Source organism: Malania oleifera, chromosome 8 (assembly GCF_029873635.1).
Source record: "Malania oleifera isolate guangnan ecotype guangnan chromosome 8, ASM2987363v1, whole genome shotgun sequence".
NCBI lineage: Eukaryota > Viridiplantae > Streptophyta > Magnoliopsida > Santalales > Ximeniaceae > Malania > Malania oleifera.
Window position 1 is genome coordinate 83,486,074 of NC_080424.1, and position 24,332 is coordinate 83,510,405.

General features: G+C 34.6%; 1 protein-coding gene across 1 annotated transcript; it reads right to left on the reverse strand.

Moving 5' to 3' along the window:
- Positions 1 to 10,515: 10,515 nt before the first annotated feature.
- Positions 10,516 to 24,110, reverse strand: LOC131162779 (probable UDP-glucosyl transferase 73B6). The gene is made up of 2 exons (XM_058119380.1): positions 23,976 to 24,110; positions 10,516 to 11,970 (listed from the first exon to the last, which is right to left on the reverse strand). The coding sequence occupies exons 1-2, from the start codon at positions 24,108 to 24,110 to the stop codon at positions 10,516 to 10,518; spliced, it is 1,590 nt and encodes a 529-aa protein (XP_057975363.1).
- Between the last annotated feature and the right edge of the window lie 222 nt (positions 24,111 to 24,332).

The window sequence follows — 24,332 nt, forward strand, 5'->3', positions numbered from 1 at the left end:
TCCCATGTATAATCAGCAACTACAAACCCCATAACTGAAGGATTACCTTGTTGCTTACCAAACATGATGTCATATCCCGATGTACCCCATAAGTATTTGAAGATCCATTAGAGAGAGACTTACTCACCACACTCCTAGCATGTGCCAAGTCTGGCCTCATACACACCATCGTATACACTAAACTCCCCACAGCGCTTGCATAGGGGACCTTTGACATGTCCTAGATATCCTTAACTGTACTTAGACAATCTGCCGTAGATGACTTAAAATGACTTGCTAGAGGTGTACATAGCAGTTTTGCAACAACCATGTTAAACCTCTCCAACACTTACTGAAAAGTACGGTGTATTCCCAAGAGGGGGGTGAATTGGGATTTAAAAATTTCTTTTAAACTCTTTTTATAAATTCTTTCTCATCTAATTTTTGAATTCTGAAAACACACATGTATGGTTTGATTTTTAATCTCAAATTCAGTCAAGACACAATTTAAACCAAAAATCAATAAAACGATTCAATTAATCAAGATAATGCTTCATAAAGTGAATTGCTATAACTATTTTAGCAAGCTTCCAATATTCAATCTTTTGATGTTAAGTTGCAGCTAATGAACGACCTATTTAATAAACATACTCCCTTAAAAGGTTTTCACAAGATTCAATCAATGTACTCCCTTTTGAGGTTTTCGCAATTCCCAATTAAAAAGTTATTTCAAGTAATTTAAATAAACATCCACCCAGTATATATGTGCTAAAATTTAAAGAGAATAGGGAAGAGAGTGACACCGAGATTTTTACGAGATTCAGTTATACCCGCCTACGTCCTCGCCTTAGGTACACCACCCAAGAATTGCACTATACTACTCCTTTAACTGGGTGGAGCAAACTGTTTACACTCCTTTAAATAGGATAGAGCCCTCATCTTCAAGCGATACCCCACACTCGGTACAACTATTCAACAACCTGAACCATCAAAAAACAATAACAAAAACAAGAACAAATTCTTGTGTACAAAGACACTCTCATAATAGAACTGATTAGTACAAGTTAGAGCACTAATATACTTCAAATTAAATATCAGTAAAGAATGAATTTGAAGCTCAAGAAATTTATCATTGGGTTCTTCTTTTAATTGAAGGAAATTCAGTAAGAGCACAAGAACTGAGTGGTTGTATCAGCAGAAAATCAGTATTACTTTACCAAGGATGGGTGAGCAAGAGAGCTTTTGAAGAGTATGAAAATTAAAGACTTTGAATACTTGATTGTAAGTAGTTGTTGTAAAAATCATTAGGTCTATGGGATATATATATATATATATATATATAGAGAGAGAGAGAGAGAGAGAGAGAGAGAGAGAGAGTTTAAAAAGTGATTTTCGTGTTCCCTAAGTGACTTGGAGTGTTTTCCAAGTTTTCATAACGTTTAGATTTGAAAAACTTATTTTTGGAAACTTCCCGTTGCTTTTTAAATTTGAATTTCCCAAAGGGTCATTAAACTAAACTTTAGGGTCAGTCGCTTGAACTTTTAAAATTTAGGACAATTTCAAAGTCAAAATGGGGTCATTCGCCTGAATTTACAGGGTCAGTCGACTGAACCTGTTCTATTTCCAAAATTTATTTAGCATAAAAAGGTTAGTCGCCTGACCAGTCAAGGTCAGTCGCCTGAACATTTAAAACTTATATGCTTGTTTTCTTTTGTTTCCAAAAACTCTTGTTAACTTTTATACTTTCCATATTACTTTGACACTTTGAAAAATATTTTTCGGGATTTTCAAACTTTGGTCTCTAAGTCAATGATTAAATCCTAAGAGTTTCAATGCATCCATATTGAAATTTAATTCTAAAGTACTTACATGAGACTTTTCTTAAATTTAAAATATTCTAAGCACTCTAAGTCTTCATGCTTGTCTTTCCTTGAGTCTATTTTGACTTCAAGCTTCAATATACTTTGAACTTCATCAAATTTATCTATCTTTGAATCCAAGCTTCAATATCCTTTTAGCTTTTATTTTATTTTCCTTACTTATAAGCTTTTGCTTCCAATAAGGCTTGTGAGCACTTTGATTTTGAATTCATATGCTTGATTTCCTCAAACATCATCACTTAACCAAAAACATGTTAAGTTTCTTCTGTTTGTTATCATCAAAATAAGATTCATAAGCCTTGTTAGGCCAACACCTACTATACATAACCTCCCTAAGATAACCATAACCTCCCTACAATTCTGTCCCAGCGAATCTCCATCCCAAGCATCTTCTTGGCTAAACTAATATCTTTTATGTCAAACTCTTTATGTAGCAGTTCCTTTAACTAATTTACTTTAGTTAAATCTTTTTTAGCTATCAACATTTCATCGACATATAATAACAAGAAAATAAGAGAACCATCATCAAGCTTGTTCGCATACACGTAGTGGTCATATTCACACCTTTTGTAGCCAATCTTCATCATATAGGAATCAAATATTTTATACCATTGCCTTGGAGGCTATTTCAACCCGTAAAGAGATTTCTTCAACTTGCAAACTTATTTTCCTTTCCTTGGTTCACTGAATCCCTTTGGCTACACCATATAAATTTGTTCCTCCAAGTCACCGTGAAGAAATGTCGTCTTCACATCTATTTGTTCCAAATGAAGATCATAATGGGCTACCAACCCCAACACAACCCTGATAGAACTGTGCCAAACAATAGGTGAAAAGATCTTAGCATAGTCTATTCCCTTCCTTTTCTGAAATTATTTTTTTCTTCCTATATACCTATTTGCAACCTATCGGTCTCTTCCCATATGGAAACTCCACCAAATTCCAAGTTTGATTCTTATGTAGTGATTCCATCTCTTCAATCATTGCACCCATCCACCTACCTTTCTCCCAACCGTGCATTGCCTCTTGAAATGTAGTTGGATCGTTTCAATTGTTAAGAAAGGTATAAGACACTAACTCTTCAAATGCATACCTTAGCGGAGATCTAAAAGTGCATATGGATCTTCATATAGGAAGATTGTCGACTTACTGGTTTCCCAAGTTAGAACTCCCTGCAACCAAAGGACCATGATCACTGCCGTTGCCTTGAGTTTCCAACTCCACCTACACAACATGTTTATCTCTGCCCCAGTTTTCTAGCTCCCGTTTTTGATCTCATAATCTTGATTACGCTTCACCGTAGCCTTCTCATTAAAGACTACATCCCTACTAATCACCACCTTATTTGCCACTAGATCCCAAAACTCGTATCCCTTCACACCCTTTCGATATCCCAAACAAAAGCAACGTTGAGATTTTGGGTCAAGCTTCGATCTCTCCTCACTATACACGCGAACATAGGCTGGACTCCCAAGTACCTTCAATTCGGAGTAGTCTACTACAATTAGTCTCCATACCTCTTTTGCCACTTTAACCTCTAGTGATTCCCTTGGTGATTGGTGTATCAAAAAACAAGTTATACTAACAATCTCAGCCTAGAAGTTCTTCGGTAGCCCTGCATTATGCTTGAGACACCGAGCTCTTTCAACTAGAGTTTGGTTCATCCTTTCAGTCACACCGTTTTGCTGAGGTGTTCAGTGAATGGTAAAGTGTCTCTTAATGCCCTGCTGACCACAAAACTCCATAAACCGAGAATCACTCAGTCCCATTTTTTGACCTTAAATATTTGATTCTCCTCCCTGTTTGGTTTTCCATTTCAACCTTTCACATCTTGAACCTGACAAACGTATCAGACTTATGCCGCATGAAGTATACCAAGACTTTTCGTAAGTAATCGTCAACAAAAATCACATAATACACATGTCCACCCCTTGATGCTACTCTAATCGGACCCTAAATATTGAAATGTACATAATCAAGAATACCTTTCGTCTTGTGAATAGCTGAGTTGAATCTTGCCTTATTTTGTTTTCCAAGAACACAAATCTCGTAAAAGTCCAGCTGACATGATTTTATACCTTTCAAGAGTTTTCCCTTGTGTAGTTCCTTCATACCATGTAACCTCATATGCCCAAGATGCATATACCACAAGATTGTTTCATCAGATTCAACATCTACAGCTGCAACTCCACCTATAACAGTAGTTCCCTGTAATGTGTAGATATTTTCATCTAGCTTTTTCCCTTTCATCACCATCAAATTTCCTTTCCATACTTTCATAACCCCACCTTCGGACTTGTAATTGAAACCATTACAATCCAAGATGTCAAGTGAAATCAAACTCTTTCTTAACTTTGGTATGTGTCTCACATTACTCAAGGTTCTCACAGCATCGTCAAACATTTTTATCTTAACGTTTCCTATGCCAATGATCTTAAAAGAAACATCATTACCCATAAGAACTGAACCTGAGTTTACCAACTTGTAGGTGTCGAACCACTGCTTGTTTGGAGTTATATGGTAAGAATATGCGGAGTCAAGTATCCATGAGTCTGTAAGGTTATTTGACCCCGACAAAATTGAAAGAACATCACCATCACTGCAAACTGAATCTCCTTCTTAAACCACATTCGGAGATTTTGAAGTGCCCTTATGCTTTTAAGCGTTTCCTTTCTTCCACATCGGACACTACGATTTAACATGCCCCTTCTTACAGCATTTATAACACCGGATATCCTTTTTTTTTTTGGATTGAGTACGAGATTTTTGACTTGATCCATATTTGGATTTTCCTTTGCCATTCTCATTGTTACCTTTCACCACAAGTCATTCTCCTTCATCACATATTTTCAACCTTTGATTAAAATTCAGTAAGGCACTTGTCACCTTTTCTAGATTAAAAGACTCTTTTCCCCAAGTAAGAGTGGTAACTAAAATTTCATAAGTGTGAGTTGTTAGCAAGGAGTTTAGTAACATCAAAGTCTTATCATCTTCATCAAACTTAATAGCAACACACATTAAATCACTTATGATTTGATTAAATGCATTGATATGTTGATTTAAGTTTGAACCTTCAACCATCTTAAGCCAATATAGACACTGCTTAGGAAAATGTTTATTAGAGAGTGATTTGAAGATGTACCGGCTTTCAAACTTTTTCCACACAGCCATTGGAGAATCCTCCTCCATCTGATAATAGAGCACTTCGTTGGCCAAACACAAACGTATTGTAGACACAACCTTTGCTTTCAATTCCGTCCAAGTTGCCTCATCCATACCATCCAGTTGAACACCATGCAGAACCTTCACCATTCCTTGTTGCACAAGTATATTTTTAACTCTCCTCTTCCATAAATCGAAATTCTTGGTTCCATCGAATTTGATGACATCAATTCTTGCAAAAGATGTACCCGATGCCATGATAACAACTCTCTTATACCAATTTGTTGTGGAAATCGAATATAAGATGCACATCAGAATAATTAAACTTGCAACAAATGATAAAGCACCACAAGACACAATTTATACACAACCAGAATTTCGAAAGAAAATAAAGAGAAAAACACAACAAGATACGTGGTTTGGTAAAGCCTATATCCATGGGAGCAATCAGTACAAGAATTTCACTAAGAAATACGGAAGTACAAAATACACTTCACACAATGATCTATCTATAACAAAACATGTCTAGAAGGGCATATATAACAACCCCTCGAAGGTTTCCCTCCAAATACCAAAATCAATGCAACATTCCAATTCAAAATTTAAATTCTTTCTCATAACCCAAATGCACTCGTAGATGAGAATAAGACACTCGTTGACGAGAGATAGAAGGCCACTCGTTGACGAGAAAATGACACTCATCGACAAGTCTTTACATTTCTGATTTCTTGCTGTCGGTATCTCGGAAACTCTTCAACTTTCCCACTCTTGGTATCTACTCGTCGACAAGTACAGGACATACGTCGATGAGTCCCTACTGCTGAACACCAATGAATCCATATGTTTTTCTTCTTTCTCTGTTTATGAGCCCCAATAAGTATAAGATCCACACATACAAATACAACACTTTTAATGCAAGTTCATAGTGAACATATCTTCTACCCTCTTTTGGGAGGCTAGAAAGTCACTAAGTGGTACACCTAGATTATTTGTCGAAGTGGAATGAATTGATTGGGATAATTGGTTTCCCCCAGCGGATTCTAATTTGGAGTTATACAATGTGGTCATGGTCAAGCACAGTAAACCTCCTAAGATTTCCCACAAATGGTGCCAATCGTTGTTGCTAAGAATCAAACTATTTTTGTTAAACCATCCTTCAATCGCGACCACCTGAAAAGGAATCAAACCAGAATTACTTAGAGAACTCGAGGTGCACTCAGGAGGATCACTCTAATGCCTAAGTTAGAGAATTGGAGGTTCAGATTGCAATAGTAAGTGAAAAGTGAGCGAAAATGAGTTGCTTGCCTCTTCTTGAGACCACCCTTTTATACTGGTGAAGGTAGACTCCCCTTCAACTTGGCATTTATAAGTCTACCATTATCCTTAAGAGGGTTATGAGTGACTCGCCATTATGCTTAGAGGGGTTATGGGTGACTCAAGACAATTGTGCAGGACATCAATAGTAGCTTTTATAACTGCATCAGAGGTTATGTATAACCTGAAGATGGTTATACGAGACATCAAACGCTGTCCAATGTTGGCCTTATAACTATCCGCCCTTATGGAGATACATGTCAATTTTGGATGTATCAAATATAGTACAAGCTCTAGAAGTGTAGTTCACTTGTGTGACACTATATATTGAATAATTTGCTTAATAGAAACAAAAAGTCAATCATATACCTAACGTTCATGATTTGAATTAATTATATTTTATTTTGTTGTTTCAATCTCATATTTTATATATTTTTAAATTATTATGTCCGAGTCTCCTTACTCATTCGGCTAACCCATCAAATGACTTACTCTTCTATTCTTTCTCACTTAATATTAAGTTATCTCAAATAGAAAGTGATAACTCTCAAAATTTGAGCTACGATGTTTTAACTAATATATGATTAATTTAAATTATGTTTACATCAGCTATATATATATATATATGATTGATTTTTTATTTTTATTAAACAAATTGTGCAATATACCATGTGGTGGCGGTATGGTGACTGCCTGGTTATTTATATTTGGAATATATATAGTGTCCATGTGGCCACGTGAGGTGTGTCTTCTCCTTTCTCTAATTAGCAATCAATAAATGGAAAACAGCATTGGGGGCTGGGCACATACGAGAATCAAATTCGTATCTTAATCAAAGAGCTACGACAATTTCTTTTGTAATTTTTTTTTTTTTTAAACATTATTGCCTTCGTCGTGTAGTTCCCAGGCGATTCCCTTATTCCCACAATTCATGTTCAAACTTGCACAGCCATTTATCAATACTACTTTCAAATCAGGATTAAGCAGAACATTTAATTAAACTGATCACAAACAAAGAGGATCGAACAGTTGTGTGTGGGGGAATTGTAATACCAGCTTTCAAGACAAGGGCCATTTGCCCCCAGGGCGTAGCTCCGTTGGCAGGGGCGAATTCCGAAAGTGTCGCTTGACGGTTAGCAGAAATGCCTCCCGGGTTCGATCCTTGCAGCGGGCTCCTGAATTTACCCCTCTGTGGTGTGTGTGGGGCCACCGCTACAGGGTGTGGGATTAGTCATGACCGGTACGACGGACCGTAAAACGGACGTCGTTGACAGTTGTGGACACCTGACGAAATTCAAAAAAAAAAAAAAAAAAATAGACAAGGGCCACTAGGCCCATTACTACCTTTTTAGGTGTCATGGTTTCTAAAAGTACACTAAAATATGACGACGATAGTAAAAATTATTAATAATACTTCATCAAAATGTATGCTATGTGACTTTTCTATTGTCTATTGTCACTTTCATCATTGTGCATATCTTGTCAGAAAAAAGGAAAGGATGAAGGATTATAAATAAGGGAGCCTTGGATTTGCTCCATTGTGATAGGTTGATCACGTTCGCTGGCAAGAAAACAACCTCTCTGAATAAAAAGTAAGGGTAAGGTTGCATACATAGTGACAACCCACCCCTACCCTCACAAAGTGGGGAGCTTAATGGCCCAGGGATTAGTCTAAGATATCAATCATTGACAATTTAGTGCATGATAAAATATTTGTTACACTAAATGTATATATATGCCAGATTCAGTATGATTTTACTATGTGTTTGTATTTGAGCTAAATTAGACAATTATAATTATCCTTTATACAAACCTTGGTGTACATACTCAGTGTGCTTAATAATTTGTCTTGGAAAAAAGGATTATTTGTAAACCTTAGCCACTAAACAACAATACACACACCCTTACATCACATAATTTATAAAGCTAGCTTAGGTACTACAACCTATTCTATTGTTTTAGTACTACTTTCACTTCTATGCCAAATTTGCCATTTTTAAGATCTTGTTGTGTCGTACATAGTACGCCAACCCCTTCTCAAAGGGAAATTACTAGGTTAAGTTACATAATTTTCTCACATTTTGAATTAGTAACGATAGGTTGAAATCAAAATTATTAAAATTATCTACAATTAAAATCTACAATTGAATGAAACCAAACTTTTTAAAATTATTTACATTAAAAATATATGATTGATTGTCTAAAAATATGATGAGTTCAAGTAGATGACCTAATACTTTTCCATTCTAAACATATGTTCACTAAGTTAAGAGTGTGAAGACGTCGGGTGTCAATTTTTAGCATAATAATTATTTTTACTAATTGTTTATCACTAGAATCCTGAAACAAAGTGACAAGCCCATGTAGATCTTTGTTGATCAAGAGACAATTAATTCATTTTTCTTCTACAATTAAAGAAGAAGAAGAAGCAAAAAAAAAGCAATAAAACATCTAGTAGGGGACTTCCTTACCAAACAGTCTTTTATTACTTAGAAAACAAATGCCACTTTCATTGACATCTCACACAAAATTTTATGGGAATAAATACTTTCCCTTGTATCTATAGCCCTTAATTGAAATTTCATAGGAATATCACGCATGGTTTAGACGTATGTTCATTATGCCCAAGAATTTTTGTGGAAATAGCTAGCATTTCGTTTACCTAAAAGGTCAAACTTAAAAGTACACCAAAGAAATATAATAATTGTGGCAAAAATTATCAATATGACTTTTCTACGCAATAGCAAAATCCACACTTTAAATAATTTTATATCACAGAATAGTGTAAAAGGCACTAATCTTTTCTCAGGTTCGACAGAAAAAACCAATGACCTCTATTGAGATTTTTAAAATTTTAGAAATCTCTTTTGAAATTTCAAAATTCTCAAGGACCTCTATTGAGATTTGTAAAAAAATACAAATTTTTTTCTTATATTTTGCAAAAAATCAACTTTTTTAGAGAAGACTTGTGCCTTTTTAGAAAATTTTAGGGGAGGTGTGTGGCATATTTGAAATTTCAGGAGAGATGTGTGACATTTTTGAAACCTTACCAGAAATCTATCCTTTTGCCAAATATGAGGGAGGTAAATATCTTTTACCCTAATTAATATATCATAGTGAAGATAGATATCAAGTAAAATGTGCAATAACCAAAGTGGGTAGATAACATATTGATTAATATATAAATAGAATGCAGATACATCTAGATCAAATAAAATATAGGTGCAATAATCAAAGTCGGACATAAACAATTCAACATGCAGGAAAGGCGTTAATTAGCATATAATTAAAGTGAAGGTACATCTAGATCAAGTTTTCGCCTTAATATTGTCATTGAGTTTGATAATGAATACAATAAATATTTAATTTTTTTTATATTTAAATAAAATTACGTATCTATAAATTTATATTTTTTGTTTGGTTCATGGATGAGGAATAGGATTGAGAAAAGACTGAGAATCAAGTTCAATGCACTAATTCTGTTAAATCTTGATATACGCCCACAACCTAACAATTTAAACTTTTAGGTAAAATGATAATCTAATATGGTATCAGAGTTCTAGTTACCAGGAGGTCTTGGGCTCTAATCTTGTCGCCTATCTTTATTCTATGGCATTATTTGTCATTTGTTTATCTTTCCACATGCTATCGGGCTACACATGCGGGGGGGGAGTGTTAAAGCTTGATATACATTGTTGGCCCACAAGTTAACAGTTTAAACTTTTAGGTAAAATGGTAATCTAACAAATTCATGCTCCCCAATACAATTAAGTGTTTTGACCTTTGACTTCAATTATTTTCAAATTTAGAACATATTGAAAGGAAATTGAAAATGATACTACAGCAAATTTTTTGTGGCTGAGTTTGAAAGCATGTATAAGCACACAAGGTGAGGAGCCGAGGTATGCCTTGTGCAAGAGATAACTGAGTCAGTTTTCTACAATGAAGAAAAGGAATGAGAAAAAGAAGAGGCAAACATTTATTTTGTAAGATTGGAGTCTCATAACACAAAGTAAGCAATAAAACATTTGGTTGGACACTTCCTTACCAAAAAAAAACTCTTATTACTTTGAGAATTAACGCCATTTTCATTGAGATCTCACGCAAAGAATCGAGTGAATATCTCTATGGTCCATCGAGTGTCTGTTTGCTCGACCTGAGAATTTCTTTAAAAGTAGTATTACTTCTGCGTTTTTTGTTTGCGCGATTCAACGTGGGCAAGCAAATCGGTCAGATCGTTGTAAGATGAACCACCAACTTCCACGGCCTTCTTTGCGAACTCTCCAAACTCCTTCGTCCTCCTCCTCATCTCCTCCGCCTCTTCTCCCCCGCCCATTAGTTTGCCCACAGCCTTCTCAATCTTCTCCCTACTCACAAATGATTCACTCTCTTGAACCAACTGGCTCCATTGATTAACACCCACATCCACCCCAATTTTCAGGGCTCGAGTAACTAGTTTTGCGTTGTAGAATTGGTCCGCAGAGAGTGGCCATGCAATCATGGGCACCCCTGCAGTCACGCTCTCCACAATCGAGTTCCACCCACATTGAGTCACGAACCCCCCGGTGGCTTGATGTTCCAAGATCAATGTCTGAGGTGCCCAACCCCTTATGATCATACCCTTATTGTCCCCTTTAATACATTTTTCAAATCCTTCTGGCAACCATTCCGACTCCCTCGATCCATCTGCCTGTCGAACAACCCAAATGAATTGTGTTCCCGACGACTGAAGAGCCATTGCTATCTCCAGTAACTGAGTTGAGCTAAAACATGTCAAAGTTCCAAAACTAATGTAAAGAACAGAGTTAGGTTTCTGAGAATCCAACCAATTCATCACATAGCTGTGACGATGATCAACAGGAGGATTTTTCTTATTCTGACCTTGGAGAAAAACGGGTCCCAAGGCCCAAGCTTTTCTCCCAAGAACATTCCTATAGTGATCCGCGTACTTACTTTCCAGCTCGTAGATGCTGCTCAAGACCACTCCATCACAGTTTAAATCAGCCTCAGCAGCTTTGTTCATGAAATGGGTGTACCCACTAGGAACTCGGACCCAATCGGGGAGCTCCGACCTCGTCATCCGGATCTCACCAGGCACGTTGGGCAGCAAAAATGGGTCCTCGTCGGATTGCACCTTTTCATGGGGTGCGTAACAAGAAATGCTGTCGGCGGCGCACAGGGCAAAGAATGCCTTGACGTGGAAGCAAATCCTCGGAATCCCGAGCTCCGCGGCCAGATCGGAGGTCCAGAGGCAGTACGTGTCAGAGACGATGCAGTCGGGAGGGGATTCTCGGATCACCAGCTCCATGGGTTGTCGGAGTATCATGAAAGCTTGGAACACCTTGGCGGCGTTTTCAATGGAACCTGCGGAGCTGAAACTCTCGACGCCCTCGGGCAATCCGACTTCCTTGGAGGGAAAGTCGAAGACCTGGACGCTGACGAGGTGGCTGGAGGCGACGGCGGAGTCGACAGATTTCTGTAGGAGGAGGGCATTGTGCGGGGTGGCGAATATGGTCACGTCCACCCCACGTGCCGCGAACAGCATGGCTATGTCTGCGAGTGGGATCATGTGGCTGGGAGTGAGGTAGGGGAGGAAGTAGGCCTTCAGATTCTGGGTTTCTAAACCCATATCAATCTAGAGATAATTAAGAAGGCGTCTGGTAATTAAGAAGAAGAAGAAGAAGAAGAAGCTCCGCAAGTTAAGCCTTACTCGGTCTGGTGCCTCTTCTTATAGAGGAGCATTTATTGCACGGATGAGCTATCCATCTATATATATATATATATATATATATATTTGTTACTGGCTTACTGCATTATTAAGGGGCACTGGGGTGAATAACGAGGCTCGTGGCTCGTGTGATATCAAGCAGGCACTATATACAATAATGGCACGCTCTGCTCGTGCTAATATTTTTTTACAAGCTAGCTCTTTAATTAGCATAATCAAATTATGAGTTTCTAAGATCCATAACTCTTTTTCATTAATTATGCAATTAATCTTTGACAAATGCTAAGAGAGTTAATTAGATGCAAAAATTATAGTCTCTATCAGCATTTAGTTCCAAAAGTCGGCCATGGCATAGTCATCAAATTCTCCTACTTGAAGTCATGGAGAAAGATCTTTGAACTCCAATAGTTATAAGATCAATTATTGTATTGAATTTAGAATGAATAGGTAGCTTTGAAGTTCTTTGATCTCTTATTTACCTAATTGCCATAAGTGCCTAAATGCTATGAGGGGAACACATTTCTCTCCTTGTAAAAAGGTTGATTCATGTAATACTAATTATAATTCATTAGCTTAAATTAGTTGAATGTATGCCGCGATTTTTTAATTTGAATAAATTTATTACTATTGAATGTAAATAAAGAAGAAGCAATGAGCATACATGAAAATAAATATGAATTACAAGATAAATTGGAAAGCAACAAAAGCTATTACTCACAACTTCAGTGCAACATTATTGGTTTTACAACTCTTAATATTCTGTTTTGATGTTAACAAATAAATAGAACTTAATATATTTGATTGAGTAATGATATTTCAGGATTCAAGTTTTTAAAGTTCAAGAATATATATACAAGCTATGATCAAAAGAAGCTTAAAGTATGGATTTCAAGATGATAGTTTAACACTTGAAGAATATGAAAGAAAACTTAAAAGTATATCAAAACTTGAAGAAAAACAAGAGAGACGGAAGAAAACAAAGCAAGAGAGCTCAAAGAAAAGACAAGCATGAAAACTCAAGCGCCAAGAATGTCTAAATGTCTTAGAAGTCTTTATGTAAGTACTTTAATGTTTAAATATCATTTGAAATACTTTGAAACTCTTTAGGGAATCTTTAGAGATATTTATGGACTTAGAAACCTATTTTAAATTTTTGAAAAATGTTTTATGAAAGGTCAAAGTAAGAGAGTAAAATTAATTTTGAAAACTAAAAATGAAAAACCAGAAAAATAATCTAGTTAGCTGACTAACTAGTTTGCACAGGGTTTCCTCATCCGATTGACAAAACACCAGAATGAATAAACTATCCAGCCGATTGACTATTTTGACTTGTGATCAGTCTGCCGATTAAGACCTGATCTGTCCAATCGACTGACAATTTATTGGGATTAATTTCTGGACAAATAGAATGCTGTCAGCTACCTATCTAGGCGACTGACCTGCACGAAATTGACCCAGTTGAGTGAGTCAGCCGACTGACTCCATGGAGATTTTGAATCTCGAACATCAACGGGAAAATTCTGAAAAATTAGGTTTTCAAATTTAAATGTTGGGGGACATGCCAAGCAATTAGGGCAACAAGGAAACACACTCTAAAAGCTCTATAAATACTCCTTTAACCCAATGAATTAGTGAACCAAGGGATTATAATCAACATTCAAGCCTTCAAGTTAAAATCTTTTCAAAAGCTCTCTCTTGCTCATTTGTTTTGCTGAAGAATACTGAAGTGCTGATCCATCCTAATCTGTTTTTACTGCTGATCCTTATGCTAAGAAGGAATCTTGGTGAATTCTATACTTGAGTTTCATCTTATTTCATCTTGATATTTAAAGTTTGATGTATATAGTGCTGAAATTGTACTAATTTACTCTTTGAGAGATTGTTCTTGTACATAACGTCTATCTTGTATTCTTGCAGTGTTTTTGACGATTCCAGATTGTTGGATTGTTGCCCAAGCGTGGGGTATTGCTTGGAAAGGCTTTGCTCTAGCCTATTGAAGGAGTGTTTGAGCGTGGAATTCACTTGTAACAGTTTTTGATTTTCTTGGAAAGGAACAGGTATAGTGAAATCCTTACGTGGTTTGCCTAAGGCGACGACGTAGGCTGGGGATAAACCAAACCTTGTAAAAATACCGGTGTCACTTTTTTTCCCTTATTCTCTTTAAATTATAGAAAAAAAAAATATAAACTGTGTGAATGTTGTAATTCTCTCAAACATAAAAACATGTATTGGAAATTTTAATAAACCAAAGTTTAATTTGTTCTTGGACTTGCGGAAACCGAAAGGAAGTACGTTGGTTGATCAATACTTTGCGGAAACCGTAAGGGAGCACGTTGATTGGTTAACAACCCAAAACCTATTAATTAAAGGTTTATTTGAATTTTGATTTTGGAAAGAGTCATTGGATGTTATTTTGATTATCAATTGAAAGGCCAACTACATTCTCTACAGGGCTTACAAATTCATATACATAGGGCTACAAACAAACAAGCTGAATATTGCCAAAAAGAATTTGCAAAACATATATTAATTGGTTACTTATATTGTAGTTGATTGGTTTGAGTAGTTGATTGATTGTTTATTTTTGTTGTGGTTGTGGATTGAATAAAAGACTTAAGTCTTTGTGTAATTGCTAAATCAACAAGAAGTTAAGAAATCTTTGAAAGAATTCTAAAAGGTTAAGAATTCATAAAAGGATTTAAAAGAAATTTTAATAACCCAATTCACCCCCCTCTAAGGGCTACACCTTAATTTTTAATTGGTATCCAAGCCTTATTATAGTAAATCCTAACAAGAAGCTATATAAAGATCTAGATGGTACAAATAGGAGTAGCTCCCTTTGGTGAGGGTCAATCCTCAACTAGACCACCCATTTTTTTTTTTAGACTTAACTACACCTTCTGAAAACAACGTATGAGAATCTACCTTCAAACAATGGATTGGAAGGCATAAAAGGTTGTCACAAATGGTAACCTAATCCCTACTAAACTAGTGGATGGAAAGGGAGTACCTAAGGAAGAAAAGGAGATGACTGAAATAGATCACAAAATGCTGCAAGTTAACTCTAGTGCAATAAATGTCCTATATTGTACACTTGATGCTAATGAATTCAATAGAGTTATGGCATGTAAAACAGCAAAGGAAATTTGGGATAAATTAGAAATAACCTATGAAGGTACTATTGATGTCAGGGATAATAGGATTGATATGTTGACTAGTGAGTATGAAGCCTTTAAGATGAATCCAGATGAATCTATCACTAGTATGTACACTAGGTTTACTCATAGAATAAACTTCCTAAATGCCTTAGGAAAAACATACTCAACTTATGAAATGATTCAAAAAATTCTTAAAGGACTTCCACTAATTTGGGAACTTAAGGCCACTACAATAACTGAAGGAAAAAATTTGAAAAACACCTCCCTAGACGAATTAATAGGTTCTCTCCTCACATATGAGATGACAATAAACAAAAGAAGTGGAAAAACCAAAGCCCAAGAATCCATTGCATTTAAAGCCTCAAAAGAAAGTTTTAGTAATGAAAATAAAGAAGAGATGGATGAAGATGAAGTAGCCTTCATATTTAAGAAAATTGCCAAAATCCTTAGAAGGAAGAATAAATTTGAAAGAAAAACCCAGAACTCTGAATCAGATGGAGAAGAAAACAACAAAAAGGAATCAAGGAATAAAATCCCTACATGCTATAATTGCAAGAAAGTTGGACACCTAAAACCAGATCGTCCAAAACTTATGAAAGATTCTAAATGTAAAAAGAAAAAGGTAATAAAGGCCACTACATGGGATAATCCAAGTTCTAATAGTTCAAATAATGAATCAAGTGACCAAGAGGTTGCTTGTTATATGGCATGGAACGATGATGAAGAACAAAACTCTTCATCCAAATCGGTTAATGAATATAGCAGTGATTCATCTAATGAATCCAATAATGTGAGCATGTCATCTTATGAAGAGTTACAAAATAAATTATTCAAAGCTCATAAAATGGTAGTTAAAGTAACTAAACAATATATCTCATTGAAAAATAAGAATGAAGTTGTCATGAAGGAATTAGAATCTAAAAATCTTGTTGAAAGAGAGAAAGATTTAAAAATCAAGAGATTAGAAAGCAAAAATGAGAAGATGTTGAAAGAAATAGAATATCTAAGATTCCAAACTTCTATGCAAATTGAGAAAGATATATATATATATATATATATATATATATATATATATATATATATATGTATTAAAAATTAAAATAAATAAATGGTCTCAAGAAATAGAGAAATTACAAGTGAGTGTTGATGACAAGAAAGATATAAAGATAAATGATTTCAAAAGACAAATTGAAGATGAAGAAAAGATTATTTATAATTTTACTAGAGGGAAAGAAAATTTTGACAAAATAATTGGATCACAAAGAATGTCCTTAAACAAAGAAGGCATAGGATTTAATGGAATTAAGAATATTAAAAGGAAAAAAAATCTCTAAATGGGATACTTTACAAAAGCCTCAAGAAATTATGCTAGCACCTCTTCTAATGCCTATATTCACACTATATGCTACCTATGTAAGAAGAATGGACATATAAAGTTTGAATGTCCATTAAAGAGAAAAGATGTGAAAGTTAAACAAGTTTGGAAAGTAAAAAAAACTTCTCTTGTTAAAAAATCCGAACCCAAGAAAATATGGGTATCAAGATAAAAGTTTAGTTCATAAATCAATGACACCATAGATGTTAGGTATTCCTTTCAGAAATTGTGAAAGAAACTTAATCACATCCTCTACAAGGATATTGAACTGGTTGAAATGAAAAGATGAGTTTTAAGAAGCTTACTGATGCTTATCATATTAGAACTAATAAAATTTGTTGGCTTCAATCAATGAATGAATCGTACTAGGCTTAAGTTAGAAAAAATTAAGATTTGCAAAGTAAATTTTGGAGTTCATATGAAATCAAAAGAAAGAAAATCTAAAGCAATATGAAAAATATTTGAGCAAAAGGAGAAGTAGTTAAGCAGAATGAGAAACACTTAAGAAACATGAGCAAAATTGTAGCACAATGCAATAATATGCGCCATGCCTATATGATATGTTATTATACTTACAAGTTTATATGTTATGCTAATATGCTACATGCTTACATGCTGATATCTTGATAGTGCCAAAGACATGAAAATGATTTGACTTATATTGATAATTTATGGCTCACTATATATTGAAAATTTGAGCATGAAGTTATTGAACATAATTTTGATGCATGAATTTTGATATGACAATCAATTCTTGACCATACATGCTAATGATGGATCATATAGATAAAATTATTTGTCTTGTGCTGCTCCTTGTCCTAGAGTATATATGCTTATTGATAATCTTCTTTATGTTAACTAATGTCAAAAACGAGAGAAAGTTAAATTGAAAAATTGGCATCTAAATAATTTGGTATCCATGAGTAGTACATAATGTGACTTCAACATTAGTATCTATGAAGTATATTGGTATCCATGAATATATCAATTGGTATTTGAGCAAGACATCATAATTATATTCATGAGCATGTTATGATATTGATGATAGTAAAATGATATTCGTATTTGATATTAGTATCCATGAGCACATACATGATATGAATCAATATTTGAAGCATGTGATGATAAACTTAAAAGCATAATTGATTTCAAATCTGAATGTATTAAATTCAGGGGGAGTATTATGACTTATTGTTTGTATTATGATTTTTCCCTGATTTTCAATTGTTATCATGAAATAAACAATTGGTATCATGAATTAATGTCAAAGAGGGAAAGAATGTTGAAATAATGATGAATTATGAATGAAAAATATGACTTTTGAAGTATTTTTTAGCTAATATGAACGTTGCACAACATATGTCTGATTGTAAATTTAAAGATATCACAACACATATGAAATATGAATGACAAATATGAAATATGCATGACCATTTGACTATTAAAACACACTACATATACTATATTGCAATATATTGGGAAGTGTGTGTTCATATGTTCATATGCTCAAAATATGATTTTATTTGAACTTAATCATTTTTGATATCTTACTCTTTTTGATTGATGTAAAAAGGGGAAGAAGTTTTGAGCAAAAATTGAGCATGGTATTGAAAAATTCGAACATGATATATATACATATCAAAAGGGGGAGAAGTATTTGATATTGAATGATCTTGAACTTGAATGATGTAATGAGCATGATATTGTATTTGGTCTTGAAACTACAAATATTGTTAAGATGATGCTTATTGTAAGCGGAAGTCTTTTTAAGACTTACTCAAATTTTTGTTCCTTGTTTGTCATCATCAAAAAAGGGGAGATTGTTGGCATTACAAGGCTTAACATCCTGTTTTAATGCTAACAAACAAATGGAACTTAATATATTCGGTTGAGTAATGATATTTTAGGATTTAAGTTTTTGAAGCTCAAGAATATGTACACAAGGATGATCAAAAGAAGCTTAAAGTATAGACTTAAAGATGATATTTTAAAGCTTGAAGAATATGAGAGAGAGCTTAAAAGTATATCAAAGCTTGAAAAAAAAACAAAAGAAACAAAAGAAAGCAAAGCAAGAGAGCTCAAAAAAAAGACAAGCATGAAGACTCAAGCGCCAAGAATGTCCAAATGTCTTAGAAGTCTTTATGTAAGTATTTTAATGTTTAAATATCATTTGAAATACTTTGAAGCTCTTTTGGGAATCTTTAGGGGATATTTATGGACTTAGAAACGTATTTTAAAATCCCAAAAAAATGTTTTATGAAAGATCAAAGCAAGAGAGCAAAATTAATTTTGAAAACTAAAAATGAAAAACTTGAAAAACGAACTGGTCAGCTGACTTACCAGTTTGCACGGGGTTTCCTCAGCTGACTGACAAAACACCAGAATGAATAAAGTGCCCAACCAACTAACTATTTTGACTTGTGATCAATCAATCGACTGACACCTAATTTGTCTTGCCGACTGAAATTTTTGAACTAAGTTTAGTCAGCCGATTGACAATTTATTGGGATTAATTTTTGGATTGACAGAATGCTGTCAGCCGCCTGTCCAGCCAATTGACCTACACAAAATTGACCCAACTGAGTGATTCGGTCAACTGACTCCATGGAGATTTTGAAACTCGAACTTCAACGAGAAAATTCTAAAAAATTAGGTTTTCAAATTTAAATGTTAGGGGCACTCCAAGTAACTAAGGCAATAAGGAAACACACTCTAAAAGCTCTATAAATTAATTAGTGAACTAAGGGATTATAATCAGCGTTCAAGCCTTCAAGTTAAAATCTCTTCAAAAGCTCTCTCTTGCTCATCTGTTTTGTTGAAGAATACTGAAGTGTTGATCCATTCTAATCCGTTTTTACTACTAATTCTTATCCTAAGAAGGAATCTTGGTGAGTTCTATACTTGAGCTTCATCTTATTTCATCTTGATATTTAAAGTTTGAAATATATAGTGCTGAAATTGTACTAATTTACTCTTTGAGAGAGTGTTCTTGCACGCAGCGTTTATCTTGTATTCTTCCAGTATTTTTTACGATTCCAGGCTGTTGGATCATTGCCCAAGCGTGGGGTATCACTTGGAGAGGCTTTGCTCTAGCCTAATGAAGGAGTGTTTGAGCATGGAATTCGCTTGTAATGGTTTTTGTTCTGCCTGGAAAGGAAAACATATAGTGAAACCTTAGGTAATTTGCCTAAGGTGAGGACGTAGGCTGGGGATAAGCCGAACCTCGTAAAAACACCGATGGCACTCTCTTTCCCTTATTCTCTTTAAATTCCAAAAAAAATATAAACTGTGTGGATGTTGTAATTCTCTCAATCATAAAAACAATGTGTATTGGAAATTAAATAAACCAAAGTTTAATTTGTTCTTGGGCTTGTGGAAACCGAAAGGGAGTACGTTGGTTGATCAATACTTTGCGGAAACTGTAAGGGAGTACATTGATTGGTTTACAACCCAAAACCTATTAACTAAAGGTTTATTTGAATTCTAATTTTTGAAAGAGTGATTGGATGTTATTTTGATTATCAATTGAAAGGTCAACTATAATCTCCACGGGGCTTACAAATTCATATACACAGGGCTATAAACAATCAAGCTGAATATTGCCAAAAAGAATTGCAAAGCATATATTGATTGGTTACTTATATTGTGGTTGATTGGTTTGAGTAGTTGATTGATTGTTTATTTGTATTGAGGTTGTTGATTGAATAAAATACTTATGTCTTTGTGTGATTGCTAAATCAACAAGAATTCAAGAAATCTTTGAAAGAATTATAGAAGGTTAAGAATTCATAAAAGGATTTAAAAGAAATTCTAATAACCCAATTCACCCCTTCTCTTGGGGCTACACCTTAGTTTTCAAACATTTGTTTATAGAGGGTGACAAGAAGGCTAAATGCATTAAAAATTTGTAGTGAATTTTTTAATGATTAATGAATGTTGACCCTCCCCTAAAGAGTTTTCTATACTATTCTAGGTTTGACAATAGTTACGAAATATTAAACTAATTGAGGAGTCATACTCCCATTTTTTACTAAGGCATTATCGTACTTAAAAATAAAATTAACCTAGAGTAATTTACATTATGATTATCCATCCTATGTATACATAAGACAAACAGTGGCAGACAAGTCTGCATAATGCCCTTGTGACATCCCCTATTTATAGTTGACGAAGCCAGATTTTGTCCAGGGTGCTAAAGAAGGGAGTTTACATGACGACCCCCAAATAGGAAAACTAAATAAGGGGGTACAATAAATAAAAATACATGAAAAAACATAAAGAAACGAAGTTGCCTAATTTTTTTTTTTTTTAATAAGAGGAAACACATAAAAAGATCCTATACTTATGAAAATCATATGTTCGGTTTAAAAGTACACAACAAAAAAGAGGACATTACTATTAGTTTTTTAGCTACACTTTTATAAACCGCCACTAATTAAAGGGTGTTCTACACCTGCGATTTAATTAGTTTGTACCTACGGTGTATAAATTGCAAGTAATGAAGCCCATTTTTAGTAGTCAATTGAAATGTCTACACAAACCGCAATGGCTTCCCAATTTTTGCCCCCAACCATGCTAAAATTTCCCTATCTTTGTCCAAACGAAAGACCCTAACTCCTTATTCACAATCTTGCGCCTCTTATGCGCACACTCCTTCATTTGGTCTCGAGATGCACCTTAATCCAAATTGAAAACCCTAACTCCTTGTTCTCTCGCGCCTTATATGTGCAAACTCCTTCTTGACCAAGTCTCAACATCCTCTTAAAAGTGTAGGCAATGCTTCTTCTTCTTCTTCTTCTTCTTCTTCTTCTTCTTCTTCTTCTTGCATATATATGAAACTTGTAACAACACCAAAAATAATATGTGTGTAAGTGTAATTCAAAAAAAAAAAATTATATTAGTTTAATTCATTAAATAAACAAATAAAATGAATAGTATTATAATGATAATAAAAAAAACTTATTGAAATAAAGATATATATAATGTTAGGAAGTCTCAGGAGCTTCCTGAGACTTCAAGATCAAACCCCCCGGGTTCTCTCGCCACTCTCTCCTTGCCAAATTCTTTCCCTCCCTCTTTTGAAACTCCCACTTTCTCTCTCTAGATTTTCTCTCTGTCTATAAGTCAAATCGAAAAATGAACACCATATCCAGATCTCAGTTTCGCTCCTAAACATTTTAACCGGAGTGGACTCGTCGTTGGGACATTGTAGACACCACTACCGAGCTAAGGTAAGAGGAATAGATTATATCAAGTATTTTAGAAAATTTGCTCAAATAAATTTAAGCACGTGAATTTGATTAGATTTGTGTTATTTAAAATATGTCCGATCTAAATTGAGTATGAGAAATTAATTATATTTATGTTCAGATTTTATCTTAAAGATATGCTTGAGTTAAGTTAAACTATAGGGATTTGATTATATCTTATTTTTGGGAATATTTTGGAATTGAATTAAATAGATGAAATTAAGCCTACCCTTGTTTTCAGCAAAAATATATTTTCCCAGAGAATTATTATATTATGGATTATCACTCAAACTGTGTGGCATGAGAATAATTATTTTTATCACGTAGAATATTTTATGTCTATTCAGAACAAGTACAATATGATAATGATCTTCAAAAAATGTTATAAATATTATGAAATTATGATATGACAGTTCAGCCGGCTTAATGCCGTGTTCAGTATGATATAACAGTTTAGTCGGCTTAATACCGTGATTAGTATATTATGATAGTTCAGTCGGCTTAATGTCGTGATCAGTATGTTATGATAGCTTAGCCAGCTTAATGTCGTGATCAGTATATTATGACAGTTTAGCCAATTTAATGTCGTGATCAGTATATCATAATAATTCAGCAGGCTTAAAGTCATGATCTGTATGTTATGACAGTTTAGCCGTCGGCTTAATGCCGTGATCAATATATTATGACAATTTCGCCGATTTAATGCCATGATCAGTTATGAAATGATGATTTTATACAAAAATATGATATGACAGTTTTATGCAGAATTATGAAAAAATGAGATTTATGTTATAGTTATATTATATGAATTGTATTATATAACATCAGAACGCTGATGGATCAATTATGTTCAGAGTATGGTACCATTGCTGTTATGATATAGTCAGTGCCATCACACTTATTAGATAGAGTGTAGGTGATTGGATAGTCGATTGGACCCATTAAAGAGTAGGATACCCTCCTGGGTCCAGACCAAGGTAAGGGTGGCCAATCTTACTTACAAACGCGTTATGTTTGACTCAGCGTGGTAGGCTAGCCATTGCTAAGTCCCGCCTACGAGCTGTTCAACTCGATTAAGTGGAGTTATTACATGATTGTCCATCCAGGGGAAAATTCAGTTATGTATATGTATATCAGATGATTTATGTATGACTCACTCGAAAAATGAGTAGCTCGGAAGCTATCCCAAGTATAGGAGTTCTGTCGTGTATTATTAAGCCCAAGGGCTAGATCGTCTCCTCAGGGAATGCGTTTAATCTCAAATTTTACGTTCTTCCAATCGAAATTAAAAAGGTACTGAACTCAGTTCAGATTCGGGTTTTTCAAGAGTTGTTCAATTTTACGTTTGCCGAATTAAATGACACGTAATTTAAAAACCCTAAAACTAACATGCACTAAATAAAAGAAAACAAGAATAGAAACCCTACGTCTACTTAAGGACACATTGGAACACGCATTAATAAAAATTAGAAACCTAAAACATGGAACTAAAACATGCAAGAATGGAAACTCTAATCTACCTAAGGGAACATCGAAACACGCGCTCATTAAAAATGGTAACATTGATCATGGAATTAAAGCACATAATGGAAACTCAATTAGACACAAACGCACATACTAAAATCGAACCTTTAACAAAACTACGAAAATTAAATCAAGCATCATATTTTAAACGCAAACACAAACTCAACGAGAATTTAAAACACGCAAGCAATGACGAAATATGATAAAAACATGAATTCTTTTTTCTTTTTTTTCAAACCGACCCTAACTAAACCATGCTTTGATAAAAAGACTAAATTTTGAAAAAGCAACTAAATTTCCTCAAACAAAAACATTTTTTTTTCTTTTCAAGAAACCGAACCAAACTCTTAAAAAAAAAACAACTAACAACAACTTTAATGCTCTTAAATACGATGAGGATAAATGCAATTTAATTTAAATAATAACAACCACGAGAGGGAATTAAAAATTGATACTTTAATTAAAATTCATAAAACAAAATTTAACAATTATTCAATACTAAAAACAAACCGAAAGAAAAGAAAACTAAACAAATAATAGAAACGAAATAAAAGAAAGAGAAAGCAGGGGCCTGTGCTGGTATGGGGCTGCTGCTGTGGCAGCAACAGTGCTGTGGCCGGAGGAGGCTTCTGGTGTTGCTGGAAAATTGCAGCAAGTTGCAGGGCTGCTGCTGTGGGTGCTGCTAGGAACACGCTTGGAGAGGGTGGAAGCTGCTGTTCCTGCGTTAGTGTGCTTGGCCATGGCTGCTGCAGAGGGCTGAAGTTATGCTGCGGTGGAGATTAGTATGTGCAGCTGGAGCGGGGCTTGCAGCAGAAGAGATTGCAGAGGGAGTTTAGGGAGAATAGAGAGAGAGAGGAAGAGAGTGGGGAAGAGTTTAGGGAGAGAATTAAAATAAAAACAGAGGGAAAGAGAAGATAACAAGATGAAAAAAAACAAAGCCAATTAAAGAAGAAGAAGAAGAAG

Coding starts and splice junctions, on each gene's coding strand:
- LOC131162779 (XM_058119380.1), bottom strand. CDS start 24,110: ATGGCCAAGCACACTAACGCAGGAACAGCAGCTTCCACCCTCTCCAAG. Junction 11,971..23,975: donor CCTCCTCCGGCCACAGCACT/GTTGCTGCCACA, acceptor AATTATCTCTAG/ATTGATATGGGTTTAGAAAC.